At 40.6% G+C, this 19,223-nt stretch overlaps 1 protein-coding gene across 1 annotated transcript in view; it reads right to left on the bottom strand.

Moving 5' to 3' along the window:
* Positions 1–2,307: 2,307 nt before the first annotated feature.
* NT5DC1 (5'-nucleotidase domain containing 1) overlaps positions 2,308–19,223 on the bottom strand; it is a 197,657-nt gene continuing 180,741 nt past the window's right edge. The window contains exon 12 of the mRNA XM_089777214.1: positions 2,308–5,990. Within this exon, the coding sequence (XP_089633340.1) occupies positions 5,872–5,990 (119 nt within the window). The 3' untranslated portion in view covers positions 2,308–5,871. The remainder of the gene's footprint in view (positions 5,991–19,223) is intronic.

Raw genomic sequence — 19,223 nt, 5'->3', positions numbered from 1 at the left:
AGCTAAATATAAGTCAACAGTGTGATACTGTTGCAAAAAAGCAAACATGATTCTGGGATGCATTAATAGGAGTGTTGTGAGCAAGACACAAGAAGTCATTCTTCCGCTCTACTCTGCACTGATTAGGCCTCAGTTGGGAGTACTGTGTCCAGTTCTGGGCACCACATTTCAAGAAAGATGTGGAGAAATTGGAGAAGGTCCAGAAGAGAGCAACAAAAATGATTAAAGGTCTAGAAAACATGAGCTATGAGGGAAGACTGAAAGTATCTAAAAGTGTGTTACACAGAGGAGAGAGAAAAAATGGTTCTCCTTGGTCTCTGATGATAGTTTAAGAAGCAATGGGCTTAAATTGCAGCAAGGGAAGTTTAGGTTGGACATTAGGAAAAATTTCCTGTCAGGGTGGTTAAACACTGGAATAAATTGCCTAGGGAGGTGCCAGAGAGTGGCTGAGTGTGCTTCCCAGCCAGAAGGAAAAGGTAGCTGAGTTAGCTGCTAGGAAAACAAAGGTCTGGAAATAGTAGGTGCTGGGAAGTTGGCACAAACAATAAAAATACACGGGTTATTGCACAAGAGAGGGTCTCATGGTGATTGTTGTCTGAAGAAGGGGTCTCAAGGTGAGGGCAAGGACCTTGCCATACAGGTATAATCTATACTGTTTGGTCCTGCCGTGATGGCAGGGGACTGGACTTGATGACCTCTTGAGGTCCCTTCCAGTACTAGAATCTATGATTCTATGAAAGAGGGATATGCACACTGCTGCCCCCCTCCTAAGATAACAATTATATCCACTGTGCCTAATAGTAAACAAAAGTGTTTTTAAACAAAACAAAAGTGGTTGTTTAACTTTTGGTCTACATTCCCCCTTCCATGGAAAACTACCTTGGTCAAAAATGGAATCCCAGTATCAGGTGGTATTGTCAACATGTCTTTGTAGTCCACTCACCTTTGGACTTACAGGACAAACAAGGCTGTTCATTAGACATTCAGTTGATCACCCAGTTGTTAAGGCTTCTGCGGGTTTGGGGGGGGAATAGGAGGCGAAGGGGAGGGGAGGATGAGAGGCACACCAGTAATGGCTTTCATTAGCACATTTTAAACTATAAAGTCTCATACTTCATATTTCTAACTTTACATACAAGAACCATAAACACACCAAAATAGGCTATACATATTCAGCAGACCGTAACATTAAAATTGATAGGTTACATGAGCTATTTTGTCTAAAGCATCTCTGAGTTATGCATATTTATATTCATAAGCTAAGTTTCATAAACCCTGGGGAGAGCGCCTCAAGGAGAGAAAACGTATAATGTTTGTGGATGCGAAGGGTTGTAAATGCTTTGAAGGACAGGATTAAAATTCAAAATTCTTTGGACAAACTGGAGAAATGGTCTGAGATAAACAGGATGAAATTCAATATGGAAAAATGCAAAGTACTCTACTTAGGAAGAAACAATCAGTTGCACATATACAAAATGGGAAATGATGACGTAGAAAGGATTACTACAGAAAGAGATCTAGGGCTCATAGTGGACCACTAGCTAAATATGAGTCTGCCACGTAACACAGCTAGAAAAATAACAAACCTCATTCTGGGATGTATTGGCAGAAGTTTTGTAAACAAGACATGAGTAGTAATTCTCCCACTCTACTCCATGCTGATTAGAACTCAAGTGAAATATTTTGTCAAGTTCTGGGTATCACATTTTGGGAAAGAGGTGGTCAAATTGGAGAAAGTCCAGAAAGTGAAACAAAATTGATTACAGGTGTAGAACACATGACTATGAGGGAAGATTGAAGGAACTGGGTTTGTTTAGTTTAGAAAAGAGAAGACTGAGCGGGAACATGATAACAGTTTTCAAGTAGCTAAAAGGGTGTTACAAGGAGGAGGGAGAAAAAATGTTCTCCTTGGCCCCTGATGATAGGACAAGGAAAACTATCTTAAATGGCAGCAAAGTAGATTTAGGTTGGACATAAGGAAAACTTCCAATCATCACTAGAATAAATTACTTATGGAGGTTGTGGAATCTCCATCACAGGAGATTTTTAAGAGCAATTTAGACATACAGCTGTCAGGGATGGTCTAGATGGTACTTGGTCTTGCCCCGTGCGCAGGGGACTGGACTTGAGAACCTCTCAACGTTCCTTCCAGTTCTATGCTTTTATGATGATTTAAATCCACTTGCATATTTAAATGATTTAATTTTTTTTTGCTTTGCTATCATGTACTGTGAATTCAGAGAAAATTGTTCAGAACTAAATTATCTTTATTTTAAAATTCAGAATGACACGGTTTATACCAAAACAGAGGTTGAAAGAGTTTTTATTTTCCAAAGCTGTGACTTTCAAATTCGTACAATTCAATGCTTTAATTTTAATTAGCTATTACAACATCACCCTAGGATCCACCTGCAGATACTGAGGACAGTAATGTGGACACGGCCTTTATGAACATTCCACAATATTCTTTCACACCAAATTCCATAGAAATTTGTCAAGTTATGGATTAAAAACAAAGCCTGAAAGAGAAGAGACATTCTCCAAAGTGTGAGAGCAGATCCTTAATAAGACTCATCAATCTGCTGAGTTCTTCTCCTGTTCTCTTGGTCCCATGACTTTCTTCTCCCCATTTCACATATCACTGCCTCAAGAATTATCTATTCCCCAGAGCTCCCATTGTCTTTCTCAAGGTTCCTCTGTGCAAACTATTTTACTCCCACCCCCCAGATGCTTAACCTTGAAGTTAAGTATGATCCTCTCTCCTTCCTCTGTGTAACTGTAGCTGAAGCCATGCTCAGCAGCAGCTCTGTTGTTTCACCACTGCTTCTGCTATTGTGTCCAAGTGCTCATCTCCAGCAGGAAGCAAGGGTGCATGGGGGTTGACAATCTCCACCATCATTACCCACTGCTGCCTCTATTTCTAAGCAAGCCCACATTGCACAGAAGCTTGTGTTTCTTTGGGTGATGTCCACACTTGGACCGGCAGTTTGGACTGTGGCGCACAGTATTTTCTAGGTGAAGAAGTAATGCTTATCCGTTGAGACACCAAGACCCAATGACTGCCTTAAGGATTAAAACTCTCTATACTTAAACCCCAAGAGAGGGGACCTTGCAACAAAATCCAAATCAGAACATCAAAAGTTTGAGGGTGTGAGGATACTGGTTTGGTCCATACAATTATAAATCATTTGCAAACTTTATATCTGGATCTAGATTTGGATTTTAAACAATCACATTTGTTCCGAGCCTGAGATTTTTAGCTTGAGTCCCTCTCTTTTTAATACAGAACATTTCCATACTTTGGGCCAGATTCTCATTCCAAAGGAACTATGGGTATGTCTACACTACAAAGTTAATTCGAACTAACAGACGTTCCCAGTCTCCCTGAGTTTTGTTCAATAAAGAGAGATTCTATTTTTGACCACACGTTTTCTTTAATTTGTACATCAGGAAGGGGGGCTAGGGAAGGGTAAGTGGAAGGAGCTGAGGGAGGAATGGGGTACGAGCCCCCGATGGGGAGGACTGAGCTCGCTCTGCGGGCTTCTGGGGGTGGAAGCTCTCCTGCAGCCCCCCAATTGCCCCCTCTCCCCAGATGGCAGCCTGCGGCAAGTGCAGCCAGGCTGATGGCCGAGTGCTGTGATGTGCCCAGTGTGGGCACTCAGGGCACTCCAAGCCGGGACTGCTTTGCAAGCGGGGCACCCCTGAGAACTGTCTGTCCGGGGTGGGGGTCGGGTCCCTTTAAGCACAGACCTCGGCTAGCCTGAGGCAGCAGCTCCACGCTCTAAGTCCTCATCTGATGCCCTGCCGGCACTGCTTCCGGCCATCCTTAACCCCGGTTCAGGGTCCACTTAATGTGGACATGCTAGTTCGAATTAGCAAAACGCTAATTCGAACTAGTTTTTTAGTCTGGATCCGTTAGTTCGAATTAGCTTAGTTTGAATTAATTAAGTTAGTTCAAATTAGCGCTGTTGTGTAGACATACCCTATGTCATTTTACAGCAGCTATGAATCTGACTCCTAGGAGTGGGGGAGAAAAGAGGGCAGGGGGAAGAAGTCTGAACATCACCATTCTTCCTTTAACTGGCACTAAAGAGAAAAGGAGTAAAATCCCAGCTTTTTAGGGAGCACTTGGCACTTCTGAACACCAGAAAGACCTTATTTCACTTTTACTTATAACCCATATTTCCCCTAAAGGACACATTTCTTGATTTCTTTACTTTTTAAACTTTTTGTTTTTTCTTTATAGGTATGATTTGAGATAACCCATCATTGTTAAGCACACAGCCAACTGAAAAGGCTCAGATATACTGAGCAAATAAATTTCAAACAAACGCCTCTATGTTAGAGAAACAAGATAGTTCAGGCTAATTTCTGTGTGACAAAGATTTCATGCTTCTTTTTGTGTTCTGATTTCTGCACATGAACTATCTTACCCTGTGTGGATGCAAACATGCAGTGAACTGGGGTTAGACTACTTATTTATTTTATGCAGACCATCATGCTGACATAAGAAGATAACAATGTAACAGTTGTTTGCTTCAAACAGGAAGTCTATAAGTGAAAATATCAAAATAGCATCCACTCGTCTAAGGAAGTTTATCCGATATTCTGCTACTGCCTTGTGCCTGGGATTCATAGATAGTCAGGCATGCTGCTTTTGAAATAAAGGGCCAAATTCTGGTTTATTAAATGAGTGTACATTTGGAGTAACTCCACTCATATTTTTAGTAACTCTGGACTGAGAAGAAGGAATGTGTCCAGTGGCAAGTCTAGCACTTGGTCTGTTTAAGAGTTTTGCTAGCCTAGTTAAGGCCATTAGGAGTGTGAAAAAATATTACACCTTTGACCAACACAGTTATACTGGCAAAACCTTTAGCGTAAATGCAACTATACCAGCAAAAAAGTCCTATTGCTGGAGCAGCTTATTTTATTAGAGGAACTGGTATACTGGTTGCTTTTGAGATAAATGGGAATTAGGTTCCAACGTGTGTTCGAAAATCCCACTAGGCATCTATCAGCATCTTTAGATGCTTAAATATTTTTAAAAATCTAGCCAGAAGGATTTATCAACACTGCAATTAAAAACCCATGCTTGGGCTCTGGGGGCTAATGCTAAGTGGTTGTTTAACTGTAGTGTCCATGTTCAGAAGTGGGCTGGAGATCGGGATCTAGGATGCAGGGAGGTGGGAGGGTCCTAGAGCTTGGGCTGCAGCCTGTGCCTGAACATCTAAACCTCAATTGAACAGATCCTTGGCTTGAGCCCCAGATCCAGAGCCAGCTGGCAAAGGATAGACACAGATATCTAATTGCAAGGTAGACATGCCCTAAGTGACTTAAGAGACTCATTCAATGGGAGTTAGGCTAAGTGCCTAAATCACTTTAAAAATAGCATAGGTTCCTAAGTCATGTAGGCACCTAACACTGTCAGAGCAACACCTAAATACCGTTACAAATTGGGTCCTTAGTCTCTCTGTGCCTCAATTCCCCATCTGTAAAATGGGGATAATAGCACTGCCCTCGCTCACAGAGGTGTCCTCAGCTTTCTCAGGAATTTTGCAACAGTGGTGCCTGCAGTGACCTTAAATAGGGACTACAGACAGTGCTGTTCAGCGTGGTGTGAATTTAGAATGTAATTTGGGATGAATTTGTTTCAGTGCACTCTGACTGGTATCTGGGAAAGAAGACGTACAGATAAATCTTCCCTGCTTCTCTGTGCCAGTGGTGCTACAGTAAAACACAACTCTGCAGGTGGGTCCATTTTTTAATTCATCACTTGATTTTATGGAGCATTGCATAGTATTTTCACCAATTAGCTTCTGATGGTAGTTAGTTAAGGACTACAAGGGCATGTAACAAAAAGAGGGATATGATCTATTTTGTAGTCACTGGCTCACCATTTGATAGTAGTACCTTTGGAGGTGTCGGATAGTAACCAGCAGTTTCCGAGCTATTTGAGGAAAATCGGGTAAATTTATAATCCAGCGGTAAATCTGAAAGAAAGAAACATACCACATTCTGATTAGTTACACAACCCCTATCACATCCAAAAAAAGGAGCCTGTGATAAATAGCAGTACTTTTTTTTCCTTAAATCCGGTGTGCTCATTTGTATTAGAACTGAATCAAACAGAATCACAACATGTTTGTTTGATGTCCTCAGCCACCCTACACACAGGCACTAAGGAGTTTATCTAAATTCAGTTTGATAGTGATGCTTTGTTCCTTGATTACTGTGCTAATCTACAGTCTCAAGAATGCTGAAAATTATTTTAAAACCAAACCAAACCAAACACTTTTTGAATGCTTTTGCAGTACTTATGATTTAGGAGCAATTATAAATTCATGCTCAAAATCACCCCTCCTCTGCCTTATTTTGACAATCAGAGCTTCATAAAGTTACCATTTCAAAATAAGCAAGAAGTTGTGAAGTCCGTTTTTGTTTCACAGATAGTGTGAAATTCTCAAAAAGCACTCAAACTTAGACAGAGGTACACAGAGGTTTTAGGGGCCCCAGAACTCTGCCCTCCAGACAGCTGGGAGCAATACCTGTTTCTACCTCTCTTGGAGCTCTGGCCCTTCTGTTGGCGGGAGTCATATCTCTGATCCCTCTTCTACTTTCTAACATTTAGGAGGCCCTCTCAACAGGGCAAGTCAAGGCAAATTGCCCTTTTTCTCCTGCTCTGTATCGCTCTCCCCTTTCTACCCAACAGCTGCCTTGACTTTAGACATTCTTTCAGTCTGATTTAGCAAAACTTTCATTTTGTATCATTGATTCTTAGGAATTGGCACTTCTAATCAGGCAGGGCTTAAGCACCAGTTGTAGTGTATGAAGAATTTTGTGTAAAGGAAAATCTCTCTCTAGTTTGCAAAAGCTCTCTTTTCTACCTCTCTCTTTTGCAGTTTAAACCTACTGCTAGTTAAGCCTCTATCCATGCTGTTCATATTTATTAAAAACAGAAAAATAAACAGGAAAGTGTACCAATATCACTTCTATTAACAACAAAATGGTGCTTTCCTACCATTCAAAATAATAATAAAAAACCAACCTGAATTTTAGCTCTTTAGCATATTGGCTAATAAAGAAAGGAGTTACCAGTTAAGCTTATCTCTCTACAGTTGAGTTACAAGATCAACAAGTCTTATTTTGGAGTGTGGTGAGGAGGGTAGAGTTTTTAATCTAAATTTTAGATGATCTGCTTCTGTGAAACACAAACACAAATTCTCAGCAGACAAAAAGGAGCTCAGCTCTGACTCATAAACCATCTATAAACAGACAGAGGCAGCATTCAGAGCTATAGCTGTAAAGTTATACCTGACTATAGCTAAAATTAACACATTAGTATTTTGCTATTTTGATGCATTAATAAAATCGTATTATATATAGATATGATTTTATTAGTTTTATTGCATTAATTTATAATTATTTTATATTACATATGATTTTATTAATAGTTTATTAATAGTTTTTAGAATGGATCAAAATAGTAAGATATATGTGTTAATATAGCAAAATAATAATACGTATAAAACATAGCAGAAAATTATAGTTATATACCCCACAAAAGAGTAAATGAATGCAGATATTGATTGGATGTGACACAGAGCTGTTTTAACTGATGTCTAGAAAGGTAAATTTTTTATAAATATTTTACTGAAGAATAATAAACTGATCAGAGATCTTTATTGCACAGGTACCGCAAAATTCAGATTTTGAATTATATCAGAGTTCCAGTTAAATTGTATAAAGAACAAAAACCAATTATAGAAACTAGAGAATGATAAAAGCAGTAACAGAGGGAGAAAGGAAATTAAGGAGAATAGGTAAATCAGAAAAGAAATAGGTTTTAAGATAAGAATGGGTGTAATTAAACTATATTATTAAGAGCATCTTTGTTGTTTTGATGGAACAGTCAAGATGGGACAAGATACCTCAGTCAAGTTTTTCTGCAGAAAGGGTAAAGTAATTACAGTAACAGTAGATATTAAATGCATTTTGTGCCTTTAATTATAAAGGAATGCTTTGTCAAGGATTAAATATTTAGGCCCAACTGTTCTCTTAATTTGCAATATGTGTTATACCAACCCTCCACACTGCCTGACACTGCCAACAACCCTGCTGGAAGGGAGAATTCTTACACATTTCAACAACCTGTTGCTTGTTGAATCAGAGCATTCACAGGGGAAGATGTGCATCTTCCAAATATGCAGACAAAAACAAATCGGTGACCTCTTGTTTGGGTGGGGGAGGGAGTTCCAGGGGGTGGATGGGATACTTCCTGTGTTCCAGTCTTTTTTAGACAGGGTGATAGAATTGCTTTTAATTTCCAGGCTCAGGCTTAGGCTTAGGCTCAATTCCAATTCAGGTATTTAATTCTGTCTTTCTGAGTTCTCCCTACAGACGTGTATAACGGTGCTCATTTCCTACCCCTAAGAGGGTTGCTCTGCCATATATTTACTTTTTGTGTATATAATGGATCACATCAGAAACTGTTTGTTCTGTCACCTCGGCTGTCTTTAACATGGACAGTCAATATATCAGTCAACTAATTATTGAGATAATCATTCACTATGGTGTCCTTTCCCTCCATCCCCTTCTCCTCTCCACTCTTCATTTACTATTTTTTTAAAAGTTTGCCTTCATTTTCATTCACCTGTTTTCCACCTAGCTGTGAAACTACCCTCGTAACATGGCTTCATAACCCAAGAGGTTGCTCTATGCTGACTGTCAAGCCGTATCATAGGCCTGGACACAGCTGCTATTTATTTTTCCCAGTTCCATTGAATCACAGAAATGTAGGACTGGAAGATACCTCAGTAGGTTAACTAGTCCAGGCCTCTGCACTGAGGCAGGGCTAAGTATTATCTAGACTGTCACCGATAGATGTTTATTTAACCTGCTCTTAAAAACCTCCAGTGACTGAGATTCCATAACCTCTGTAGGCAATTTGTTTTAGTGTTTCATTACTCTCACGCTAAGGAAGTTTTTCCTGATGTCTAATCCAAATCTCCCTTGCTGCAATTTAAGTCCATTACTTCTTTTCCTGTCCTCAGTGTACAAGGAGAACAGTTTATCACTTTCTTCTTTATAACAATCTTTTACATACTCAAAGACTGTTATTATGACCCTAGCTCAGTCTTCTCTTCTCCAGATCATGGATGGTGGATGAACCCCCCCAACCTTGTCCCTTCTGCCCAAGTCCCTGTGGGAACCAAGCCCCTTCCCACCAGAGGGGAAGACATCCTATCCCCCCTTCCTGTGCAAGACATCCCACAACACAAGGACAGGCCTCCCACCCCTCAGATGAGCCTCCCCAGCCCCAGACCAGGGGGAAGGCAGGAAACACAAGACCACAGCCTCCTTCTCCCTGTCTCCGGAGCATGGGGAGGTGGCAGGAAACACACAGCCACAGCCTCCCTGGCCCCTGAGTATGGGGAGGGAGGGTGGTGTATGATCCTAGCCTTTCTGGATCTTGAGCAAGCAGAGGGTGGGTGGCACATGGTCCCAACCTCCTCTGCCTTGGAGCACAGAGAGGGAGGGCAGTGTGTGATCCCAGCCTCATTGGCTATGGAGCACAGGCATCTCTAGTCTCACGCCTTGGAACACAGACAGGGCACAATGCCCTAGCATCCCCAGATTCTCCACAGCTGAAGCCTGGGGGGCAGCCTCAGAGCCACTCCGAAGCTAGAGGCCTTCTAGGGGTGCAGTGTGCGTAGGAGTGGGCTGGCAGTTTGGGAAATCAATGCCTTCCCCTGCCTCTTATAACTGCCACCCACGCTCCAGACTAAACATGTGTATGTGCCTAGATTAAATTCTAAACATTTGCACGTGCATGTGGTCAAAACTTTCAAATTGGGGTGCCTAAAGTAAGGCTCTTATGTCCATATTTTGGTTTCTAAATATAAATGTTCTAAATGTCAATGATAATGAGTTTCTGCAGCTTCCACTGGCTTCAATGGGATTTGTAGAAACTTAGCAATTCTGTAAAAAAGACCATATTTATATTTAGGTGCCTAACTGTGAAATTTTAGGAGCTCTACTTCAGGCAGTCAGGTTTAAACATTTTGACCAAAATTTAATTTATAGTAAAAAGAATAAAACAAGAAACAAAATAAACAGTTGCAAGTGAATGCCCATATAAACCAGAGAGACTACAATCGGATACACATATGAATAAATAAATAATGAAATAAGGCCCTGATACTAGCACCCTACACTTCAACTCCTTCTCTTGTCAAATAACTCAGATGGAAGCGAGTTGTTTGTTTTTTGGTAGACTTGGCTATTCCAGACCTCAAGAAGGAATAAATTCTAGCATCAAGGGGCCTTGTGCAATAATTGAGTCCACACATTGAAGCTAATTGTGAGCTCAATTGTGAAAAGTGAGTTAAAGTTAATAAAATGTCACAATAATCCATAATAATGAATGTTAAGAAAAGATGTAAAAGGGAGACAAAAAGACTAGGTTAATAAAAAAAAAGGCCTACTGATATTATTCAAGGAGTGTGTTAAACTCATGCCTTGTCAACAAGAGAAGTTTGGGACCAGAAATCAGTGACCCAAAATCTGTGTGTCAGAAATTATGCCTAACTGATGGAAAAAACAATATCATCCTACTCGTCACTCATTTTGGGATGCTTAAAAAGAGTCTGCTGAGAAAATAAGGACAGTGGGTGGCAGAGCAAAAGGGTTCTTTGGCTGACTGAAAGACAAGAGAAGAGCAAGACTCATCAGCTTGGCTGCTACCTCAAACTTCTTCTGGGATCCCGGACCTTCACTGTTATAACCCTGAAAGATGTCCTGACCAGACTGGGTCAGAGAGAGGGGACCAGAGGACACTGCCACCTCCACTGGCTAAATCCCAAACATCACCTGGAATGTGAAACTTTGTCTCTGTACCATTCCTGCCGCATGTTCTACTTCTTCCTCATCTTATTTCTTATTTTTTCCCTGTCCCTCTCCTTGTCTTTTAATAGAAGTCTGGATTAGACTGCCAAGACTGCATATTTTGCAGCACTGCTGAAAGCTTGAGATCAGAAAGGCAGTGAAATGCAATGCCTTTTAGATCAATGCTGGTACAAGTTTGCCAGATGTGAGTGTGTAATAAGACCATGTACTGTGCCTGAGTTTTTCTAGGCTTCACATGAAAGTCAACACTAGACACAGAAGCTGCATATTCTATCTTTACTATTCTTTTCTTTTCAATTATGCATGCGTGGATTTTGTCTGGTCTTTTAGGAAACAGGACTGGACTTTAACAACAGCAACAATTATACCTCCAGCCCATGTCATCTAACTTCTCTTTTCCACAAAAGGACAGATATTGCCATCTTTCATGCTATTATAGAGACTGTCAAATATGGAGGGGGGAGGAACAGAGGGAAGTTCTAAAAACTCACTACAGCTACAAAGAACAGGTATAAGGGGTGCTGCTGAATGAAAGCTTTACTTTATACTTTACATTTCAATTATTTATCCGTATTATTAATATCTTGAATAAAATATAAAATAATGTTTAACTGTGTCTTTGCCATGGCACTAAGCAAGCTGAGGTCTTTGTTAGCTGGAAGACAGGATACTGGATTAGATAGTTCTTTGGTGTGGTCCAGTATGGCCTTTTTTATATTCTGTATGCCAACCCCGAAACCTTTCTGAATCCTGTATCAGGCTGGATGGTAACTGAGTTAAATTAATACACCTTTGATGCTTGAGGTCCATATATTTGCTCTAAATTAATACACCAGGCTTCCCTCAGAAGACTCTGTCCACAGCCCCACTGATGTACACTAATGGGGCTCAATTTTAAAGGCCCTTACCAATCATAAAAGAGCCAATACTAAACAGGACAAAACCAGCTCTCAAATCCACAGGTAACTGTTGGAAAGAACACACACTGAGAAAATCAGAGAGAATGAAAATGAAAGCAAAACATAACACACATTGCAGTAAAAATATAGCAGAGAGAATAGGAGGAGAAGGACAACTACTATGAATGAATCATACAGGGTATGTCTACACTGCATGCTTATTTTGAAATAAGCTATTCCGGAATAGTTATTCCAAAATAGCTTATTTCAAAATAGCACATTTACCCTGCAGGGAAGCCTCAAAATTAGTCCGAGGCAAGCTTTCCTAATGTAGACGTGCTGTCTTGATTCAGAGCCCCAGGAGGCACTGAGAAGGAATAACTTAGAAAGGCCCTGGTGAGGGTCTATTTCAAAATAGCAGCAGTGGAGCATCTACACATGCCTTATTGTGATTTAGTGTTTTACAATGTGAAATCTATTTTTTTTCTCTAAGGAACAGATTTCTCCATAGCTTCAGCACTGAGAGTGAATCTTTTTACATATTGCCCTGCCAACATGTCTCATCTCTGCCCTGATATATAGGCATTGTACACAGAAAAAGACCTATTCACTATCCAATTAATCTCTTTACTACTGCAGTCCAGCATGTGCTGTGTCACATTTTGTAGTTTTGAAGTTTCCAAGTAATAGACTGTCTACGTCTGTCCTTGGAAGGCTATGCTATAACATAGATACAGTATATCTATCATCATAAGTTTTTCCAGATACTCAATGATTTTTGATAAAACCAGACCAGTATACATTTGTAATTTTTCATCCTTGGCGGTGTTTACACCTTTTAGGCAAAAGAGAGAGAGAGAGAGAGAGGGAGAGAGACTGATTCTCTCTTGGCCTACTTACACATACTTCACTTTTTAAAAATAGTTTTATCTCCATAAATCAGTCTTCTCCATTTCCCATTACCATTTGCTCTCCTCTAAACTCTCTCCGCTCCTTAATAAATATCTTTCTTGTCATGTCTCTAAAACCAAATGCAGAATTTGAGGTGTTGTAATACCAAGATCATACTGACAGCGGTTATTATTATATCACCGTGTGCCATGACATCATGGGCTCATGTGCAAAGGACAAAATTTCAGTGGACTTTTTTGTAGCTATCTCATACTGCACACAGGTCTGTTACCATCTCAACATTTTTCTCTCATTGAGTATATATGTTTCAGATTCTGTTCCCAACATTTGAATTGGTTGTGATTTTTTTCAATTAAAACTGATTTTGTAATTTTTTTGTGCTAATGTTTCCAATTTTTCTATGTTCCATTGCATCAGGTCTGTTTCCTGACTGGTGTATGCAACTCTTTCAGCTTAGCATTATTTGAGAATTCCATTAGCGTGCTGCTTATTCATTTTATTAATGAAGATATCAAATAAGACCAAACCTAGCACTAATCCCTATAGTATCCCAGATGCCTGCCCTACAATGAAATGTCTCATTACCTTTGCTTGTTGTCTTTGTTTGTCCCAGGCAATTTTACCAAAAATCAACAAAAGTGCTGCTATTTACTTCAACAGGCATTTAGTTTCCAACCCATATGCTGCTATTGATATCCAGAGCAACTGTTATTTATTTTTGAACAAGATTTCACAGGAGACAGTATAATATATTTTACTACAATCTAAATCTATTACATCAAGTGGATTTCTTTGGTCTATGAATTTTGCCTATTAAAAAAACCATAATCTCTCTCTCTCTCCCCGCCCCCCCATTTATTGTACATTTATAGATGTCAAACATATTTTCATAGTCTACCAGGCTTGTCTGATGAGATGTCCATTGTTCGTGTAGCCATTACCCTCTAGAAATCTACTGATTTTTCTCATATTATTGTTTCAATTATTTTACAAAAGGAAAAAGTATCACATAAGGAATGGTAGCAGCCACAGTGACTTAATTCCTATATTGATTTATTATTTAAAATCTGTACTACTACTGCATTATGGAAGTGACAGACAGGAAATTTGGCTTCAGTTTCTGACACCCACCCACCTACCCACTTGCAGGATGGCACTGGAAAAAATCACAACGTGCCTGTCTCTCAGCTTCTTGGTGAGGTTAATGGTCAGTAGAAATAGATCCTGCAGAGACTACTTTTTGTCCTTTCAGCACAGACTGCTCAATGATGCAAGTTAGTGCCAATGGTGGTTTGTGTGATGTGATCCAGGAATTGGACTACAATTTGCTTTCATTTTATTGATTATCCAGAAGAAGGCTGAGGTAACAGACTCCTCTTTGGGCTCATCATGTTTGCTTAAGTGGGAAAAGGGGGTACATTACTGGGCAAAACAACAGAAGATATTTTATCATGACTCTATGGGTGCATCTACACTACATGGAAGATCAACGCTGCTACAGATGATCTTCTGGGATTTGATTTAGTGGTAGAGTATAGATCCACTAAATCAAACTCAAAGGGCATCCCTGTCGGCGTCAATATTCTTACTTCTCACGAGAAGTAAGGGAAGCCGATGGGAGCATTTGCTCTCATCGACCTGCTGTTGTGTAGACAGGGATTTAAGATACATCGACTCCAGCTACGCAATTTAGGCCTCTATGTGTCTCTTGTTTATTCCCAAATCAGCTGTTGTAAGTGCAATGTGCAAATGAACGGTAAGAACACTGTTTACTCTGTAAGTGACCTTAGCAACTCAATCATTACCATGAACCAACAACATTTTGGCAGGATTCACAATTTTTAAGGCAAACTCTGATAACCTCGTCAGACTTCCTGAATGACACGTCACAGAATTTCACCCCTTCATTTCCGCATTCCCGTTCTTAGTTTACTTAGAGAAAACAGAATATCATAGTAACAGTGCTGTGAACGCCATGGTAACGATAAAGTTTTGAATGGTAACCACTCTAAGTGCAATTTAGCTTATTAAGATGTAATAGTTCATTACAGTGCCTAGGCTTTGCTGCTAACATATTTTAGATGATGCCAGTGGATACCACCTTTATTAAGAGGTTGATAGTGATCTCTGACTCCTTATCAGTAGCTGTGTGCAGCTAGTACATCTTACAAACCATCTAGCTCAGAGTCACAGGCTGTTTATTTTGTTTTAACAATATTTCATGGGGTTGTAGCTACATGCCCACAGAAAAAGAAGAAGTATCAATCTGAGTAATCAGTAAAGATTCAACTAAATGCATGGAAGACAATTATAACCTAATCTAGATAGAAGGCTTGCTTGGGCAAATTTAAGTATTAAGTCTAAATCTCTTCTAAGATTTCCCTGGAACAACCTTGTATATTAAACAAATATAATTTTAAATAAGGTCTGCAGATGGGAAGGTTTTTCCAATTAAAAACACAGTCCAAGACAAAACCAGGCTTCTTTTGAAATATATGGAAGAAAGTTATGAATCATTTTGCACTATTTTTTCAAAGCCAACATTTTTTAACCCTGAGATTACAGTAGTGTGCCTGTTCTTACAGGGAAGGAGAAAACAGAACTCCCTTCTTCCCTTTTCTGAGGTAAATGGCCTTCCAGTCAACAGGACAAACAAAACTCTTACGACATTACATAGTCAACAGCTGGGGGAATTTGTAACACAGTCCAAAAATATCCTCCACATTATTACACATAAATCTTCCTCAACTATACAGATATTCTAATGTACCCTCTATGGATTTTTATTGTGTAAAACTAACACCACTCTAACTTACACAGGATATTATTAACTGAGGAAATCACTCAGGAAGGCCTCAGAAAGGTGTTATGGACCGGGTGGGGTCTGGGCACCGCTGAGGGCATCCGCTCAGGGCAAATTGCTCAAAAACCAGGCTCCTTACAGCCCCAGACTGGAGGCCCTTCCCAAGTAGCCCACTAAACAGTCACACGAGCACTTCAGCTGCCAATCCAGCCAGCAGGAAGCCTCACGAGCAAAACCCCTCAGACACTCCAGCTCTCCCGGTGCCACAATCAGCCCCAGGCCTAACACAGAGGTGAGGGGTTATAGAACCCAATCTCACCTACCTCAAACGGGTTCTTCCGGTCCCAAGAAACCAGCCACAGTTCCCAGTCAATTTACACTTTGGATTTTACCCACAAGAACACGCTGAGCCAATCCTTTGGAATCTAAAATCTAAAGATTTATTAATAAAAGGAAGAAAAGCATGAGAGTAAGGTTGTTAAGGAGAATACACTACATGCATCAATCACCAAGTTCTTGATGCAGGCTCTGAGCAGAGATGTTACAAACTGCTATCTTAAAAGTCTCTGGTGTAAATCCTATGTCAGGATGGGCCAACGATTCTTCCCGGCTCACTGTTCCTTGCAAGGCTGCATCTGGAATCAGTAACAGAATTGAAGGCAAGATCCAGTCCACCTCGTGGCATTTTATATCCATCCCTGGTATCTTCCAAGCTGGAGCAGGTCACATGGCCCAGTGACCTATCCCTGTGTCCCAAGTCAGCAGTCAGCAGATACTGACTGGTTTGCAGGTCCCAGACACATTCCTCAGGTGTGTATTGGCCTCTCTGACAGCCTTGTCCCTGGAGCCTTGCTAATTAGCATAGTCACTGACTGAACATTCCTGGCCCATTGCTCTGCCTCAGAGAATCTTCCAGCATCAACACAGAGTACATATTTATAACTCCACATACAGATATCACACAAGTACATGAATAGCACACATAAAATCAGTAGAACATAAGCTTTCATTTGACATCTCACATGGCCCCCTTTGTACAGACTTTGGGGCAACCACCTACCCCTTGGGTGCAGCAGTGACCTGTCTGATCCCCTTAACATCCAGTAATATGACAAAATGCTGAAGAGTGGCAACCATCTGCCCATACCACAGAATTTTATCTCCAGCTGATATTATTATACAGATGGGGACAAATACTCTATCTATGAGATGACATAAACTGTCATAGCTCTAATGAAGCTACTAAGGTTTGTACCAGCTGATAAGCAGTCCCATATAGTGCCATCTTTTCTTAGATTTAAAAGTTGTTGAAGAAAACTGTGGAAAATATTCTATTTCTAAGTGAAAATGAGCTTGAAGACAAAAGAAGTAAACAGTGTTGCTGGGAAAAGAGCTCACATGCCTAGCTGAACTGTCACTGCAGAATGAGGGAATTTCTAAATGATCTACTGGGAGCCGTATGCAGTGTTGCTGTAGCTGTGTGGGTCCCAGGATATTAGAGAAACAAGGTGGGCGAGATAATATCTTTTACTGCATCAATAAAAACAGGTCCAATGAAAACCTCACCAACCTTCTTTCTCTACCAGAAGTTGTCTTTTTACATGTAAAATATAACATGGATGGGTCTTTTTAAACATCAAAGTTCTTCTCTTCCATGAATTACAGAAGCTACTTCTGTTTCATAACATTCAAAAGTGAGCATGTTACATGCACTCAAAGATCTGTCCGTAGCACTCTAGTCAGAAGCCCTGAGCCTCAGGTGCCAGATCCAGGCAAGCCAGGGACCACATCTAGACCCCAGGCCTTAGTTTCCCCACCCCTGATTTAAGCTACAATAATCCATTCCCCATGTAGCTCATAAAGGAAGAGTTTGGCCAAGGACTATGACAACCTATGACAACTCCCTTTGCAAGGGGGAGAGACAATAGCTCTGTACTAAGAGGAGCAAGCTACTGAGCAGCTTCCAAGGGAAATGAGGGGGGCACGCTGCCCAGGGTAGGGAGGGTTGGGGCACCAAAATGCAGGTTTGTCTAGGGTGCCATTTTCCTTAAGGCCAACCGTGTATGCAAGAGTGTGGAACCCTGTGCCTCATGGGCCAGATCCGGTGTGTGGGGGAGAAGCAGCACAGTGCCACGTGCTCAGCTGCTCATGCTTCCCCTGGTTGGGGGAATGCGGTGCTGGAAACTGCTCGTGAGAGAGTTTCCCCACTGCTCCATTGGCCAGACTGTGAAGAACTTCAAAAAGATCTCACAAAACTAAGTGATTGGGCAACAAAATGGCAAATGAAGTTTAATGTGGATAAATGTAAAGTAATGCACGTTGGAAAAAATAACCCCAACTATACATATAGTACGATGGGGGCTAATTTTGCTACAACAAATCAGGAAAGAGATCTTGGAGTTATCATGGATAGTTCTCTGAAAACGTCCACACAGTGTGCTGTGGCGGTCAAAAAGGCAAATAGAATGCTGGGAATTATTAAAAAAGAGATAGAAAATAAGACACAGAATATCTTACTGCCCCTGAATAAAACGCTCAGATCTTGAGTACTGTGTACAGATGTGGTCTCCTCACTTCAAAAAAGATATTTTGGCCTTGGAAAGGGTTCAGAAAAGGGCAACTAAAATGAATAAGGGGTTTGGAACAGGTCCCATATGAAGAGAGGCTAAAGCGAATGGGACTTTTCAGTTTGGAAAAGAGGAGAGTGAGGGGGGATATGATAGAGGTATATAAAATCATGAGTGGTGTGGAGAGGGTGAATAAAGAAAAGTTATTCTTTAATTCCCATAATATAAGGACTAGAGGACACCAAATGAAATGAATGGGTAGCAGGTTTAAAACTAATAAAAGAAAGTTCTTCTTCACACAGCGCATGGTCAACCTGTGGAACTCCTTGCCAGAGGAGGCTGTGAAGGCTAGAACTATAACAGAGTTTAAAGAGAAGCTACATAAATTCATGGAGGTTAGGTCCATAAAAGGCTATTAGCCAGGGGGTAGGAATGGTGTCCCTGGCCTCTGTTTGTCAGTCGCTGGAGATGGATGGCACGAGACAAATCGCTTGATCATTGTCTTTGGTCCACCCCCACCGGGTCACTAGGTGCTGGCCACTGTCGATAGACAGGCTACTGGGCTAGATGGACCTTTGGTCTGACCCAGTATGGCCATTCTTATGTTCTTGTATGTTCGTATGTTCTTATCAACGGCTATTGTTGTTTCACACACACACAGCCACACCGGTATATATGCATATATATATAAATGCACATTATGTATATGAAAAATAATGGTTCCTTATGATAACTCGGGTGGTTAACCATAGATTTCCATAGGACGGCTTCTTTTTACTTCTGGATACTTGAGTACAATTAAGATGCGATACTTTTGTACTTTTGCTCAAGTAGTTTTCCAGAGGATACTTTGACTTTTACATAGTAACATTATTTTCAAAGTAGCAGTACTTTCTGGGGTAGTTTATCTGATTATGAGCTAGCAGCAGAAAGTTAGAATTGCATGGGAGTGCAGTCAAGTGGCAGGAGATTAACCAAGCCTGGCAAAAATGCAATCTATTTATCAGCCAAGACAGAATGTCTTTAGCATTCAAAGCACCCTGAGTGAGTCCAGTCTCAACATGACACCATGTTTTGGTTTGAGTGTACCTTTTGACATGTAATGCAATATATAACCAAATAGCTGGTCCACCAGGA

This window comes from Pelodiscus sinensis, chromosome 3 (genome assembly GCF_052426305.1).
Source record: "Pelodiscus sinensis isolate ZL-2025 chromosome 3, ASM5242630v1, whole genome shotgun sequence".
Taxonomy (NCBI): Eukaryota; Metazoa; Chordata; order Testudines; family Trionychidae; genus Pelodiscus; species Pelodiscus sinensis.
Note: the sequence above shows the minus strand (reverse complement) of the source record. Positions and strands in the feature narration are given on the sequence as shown.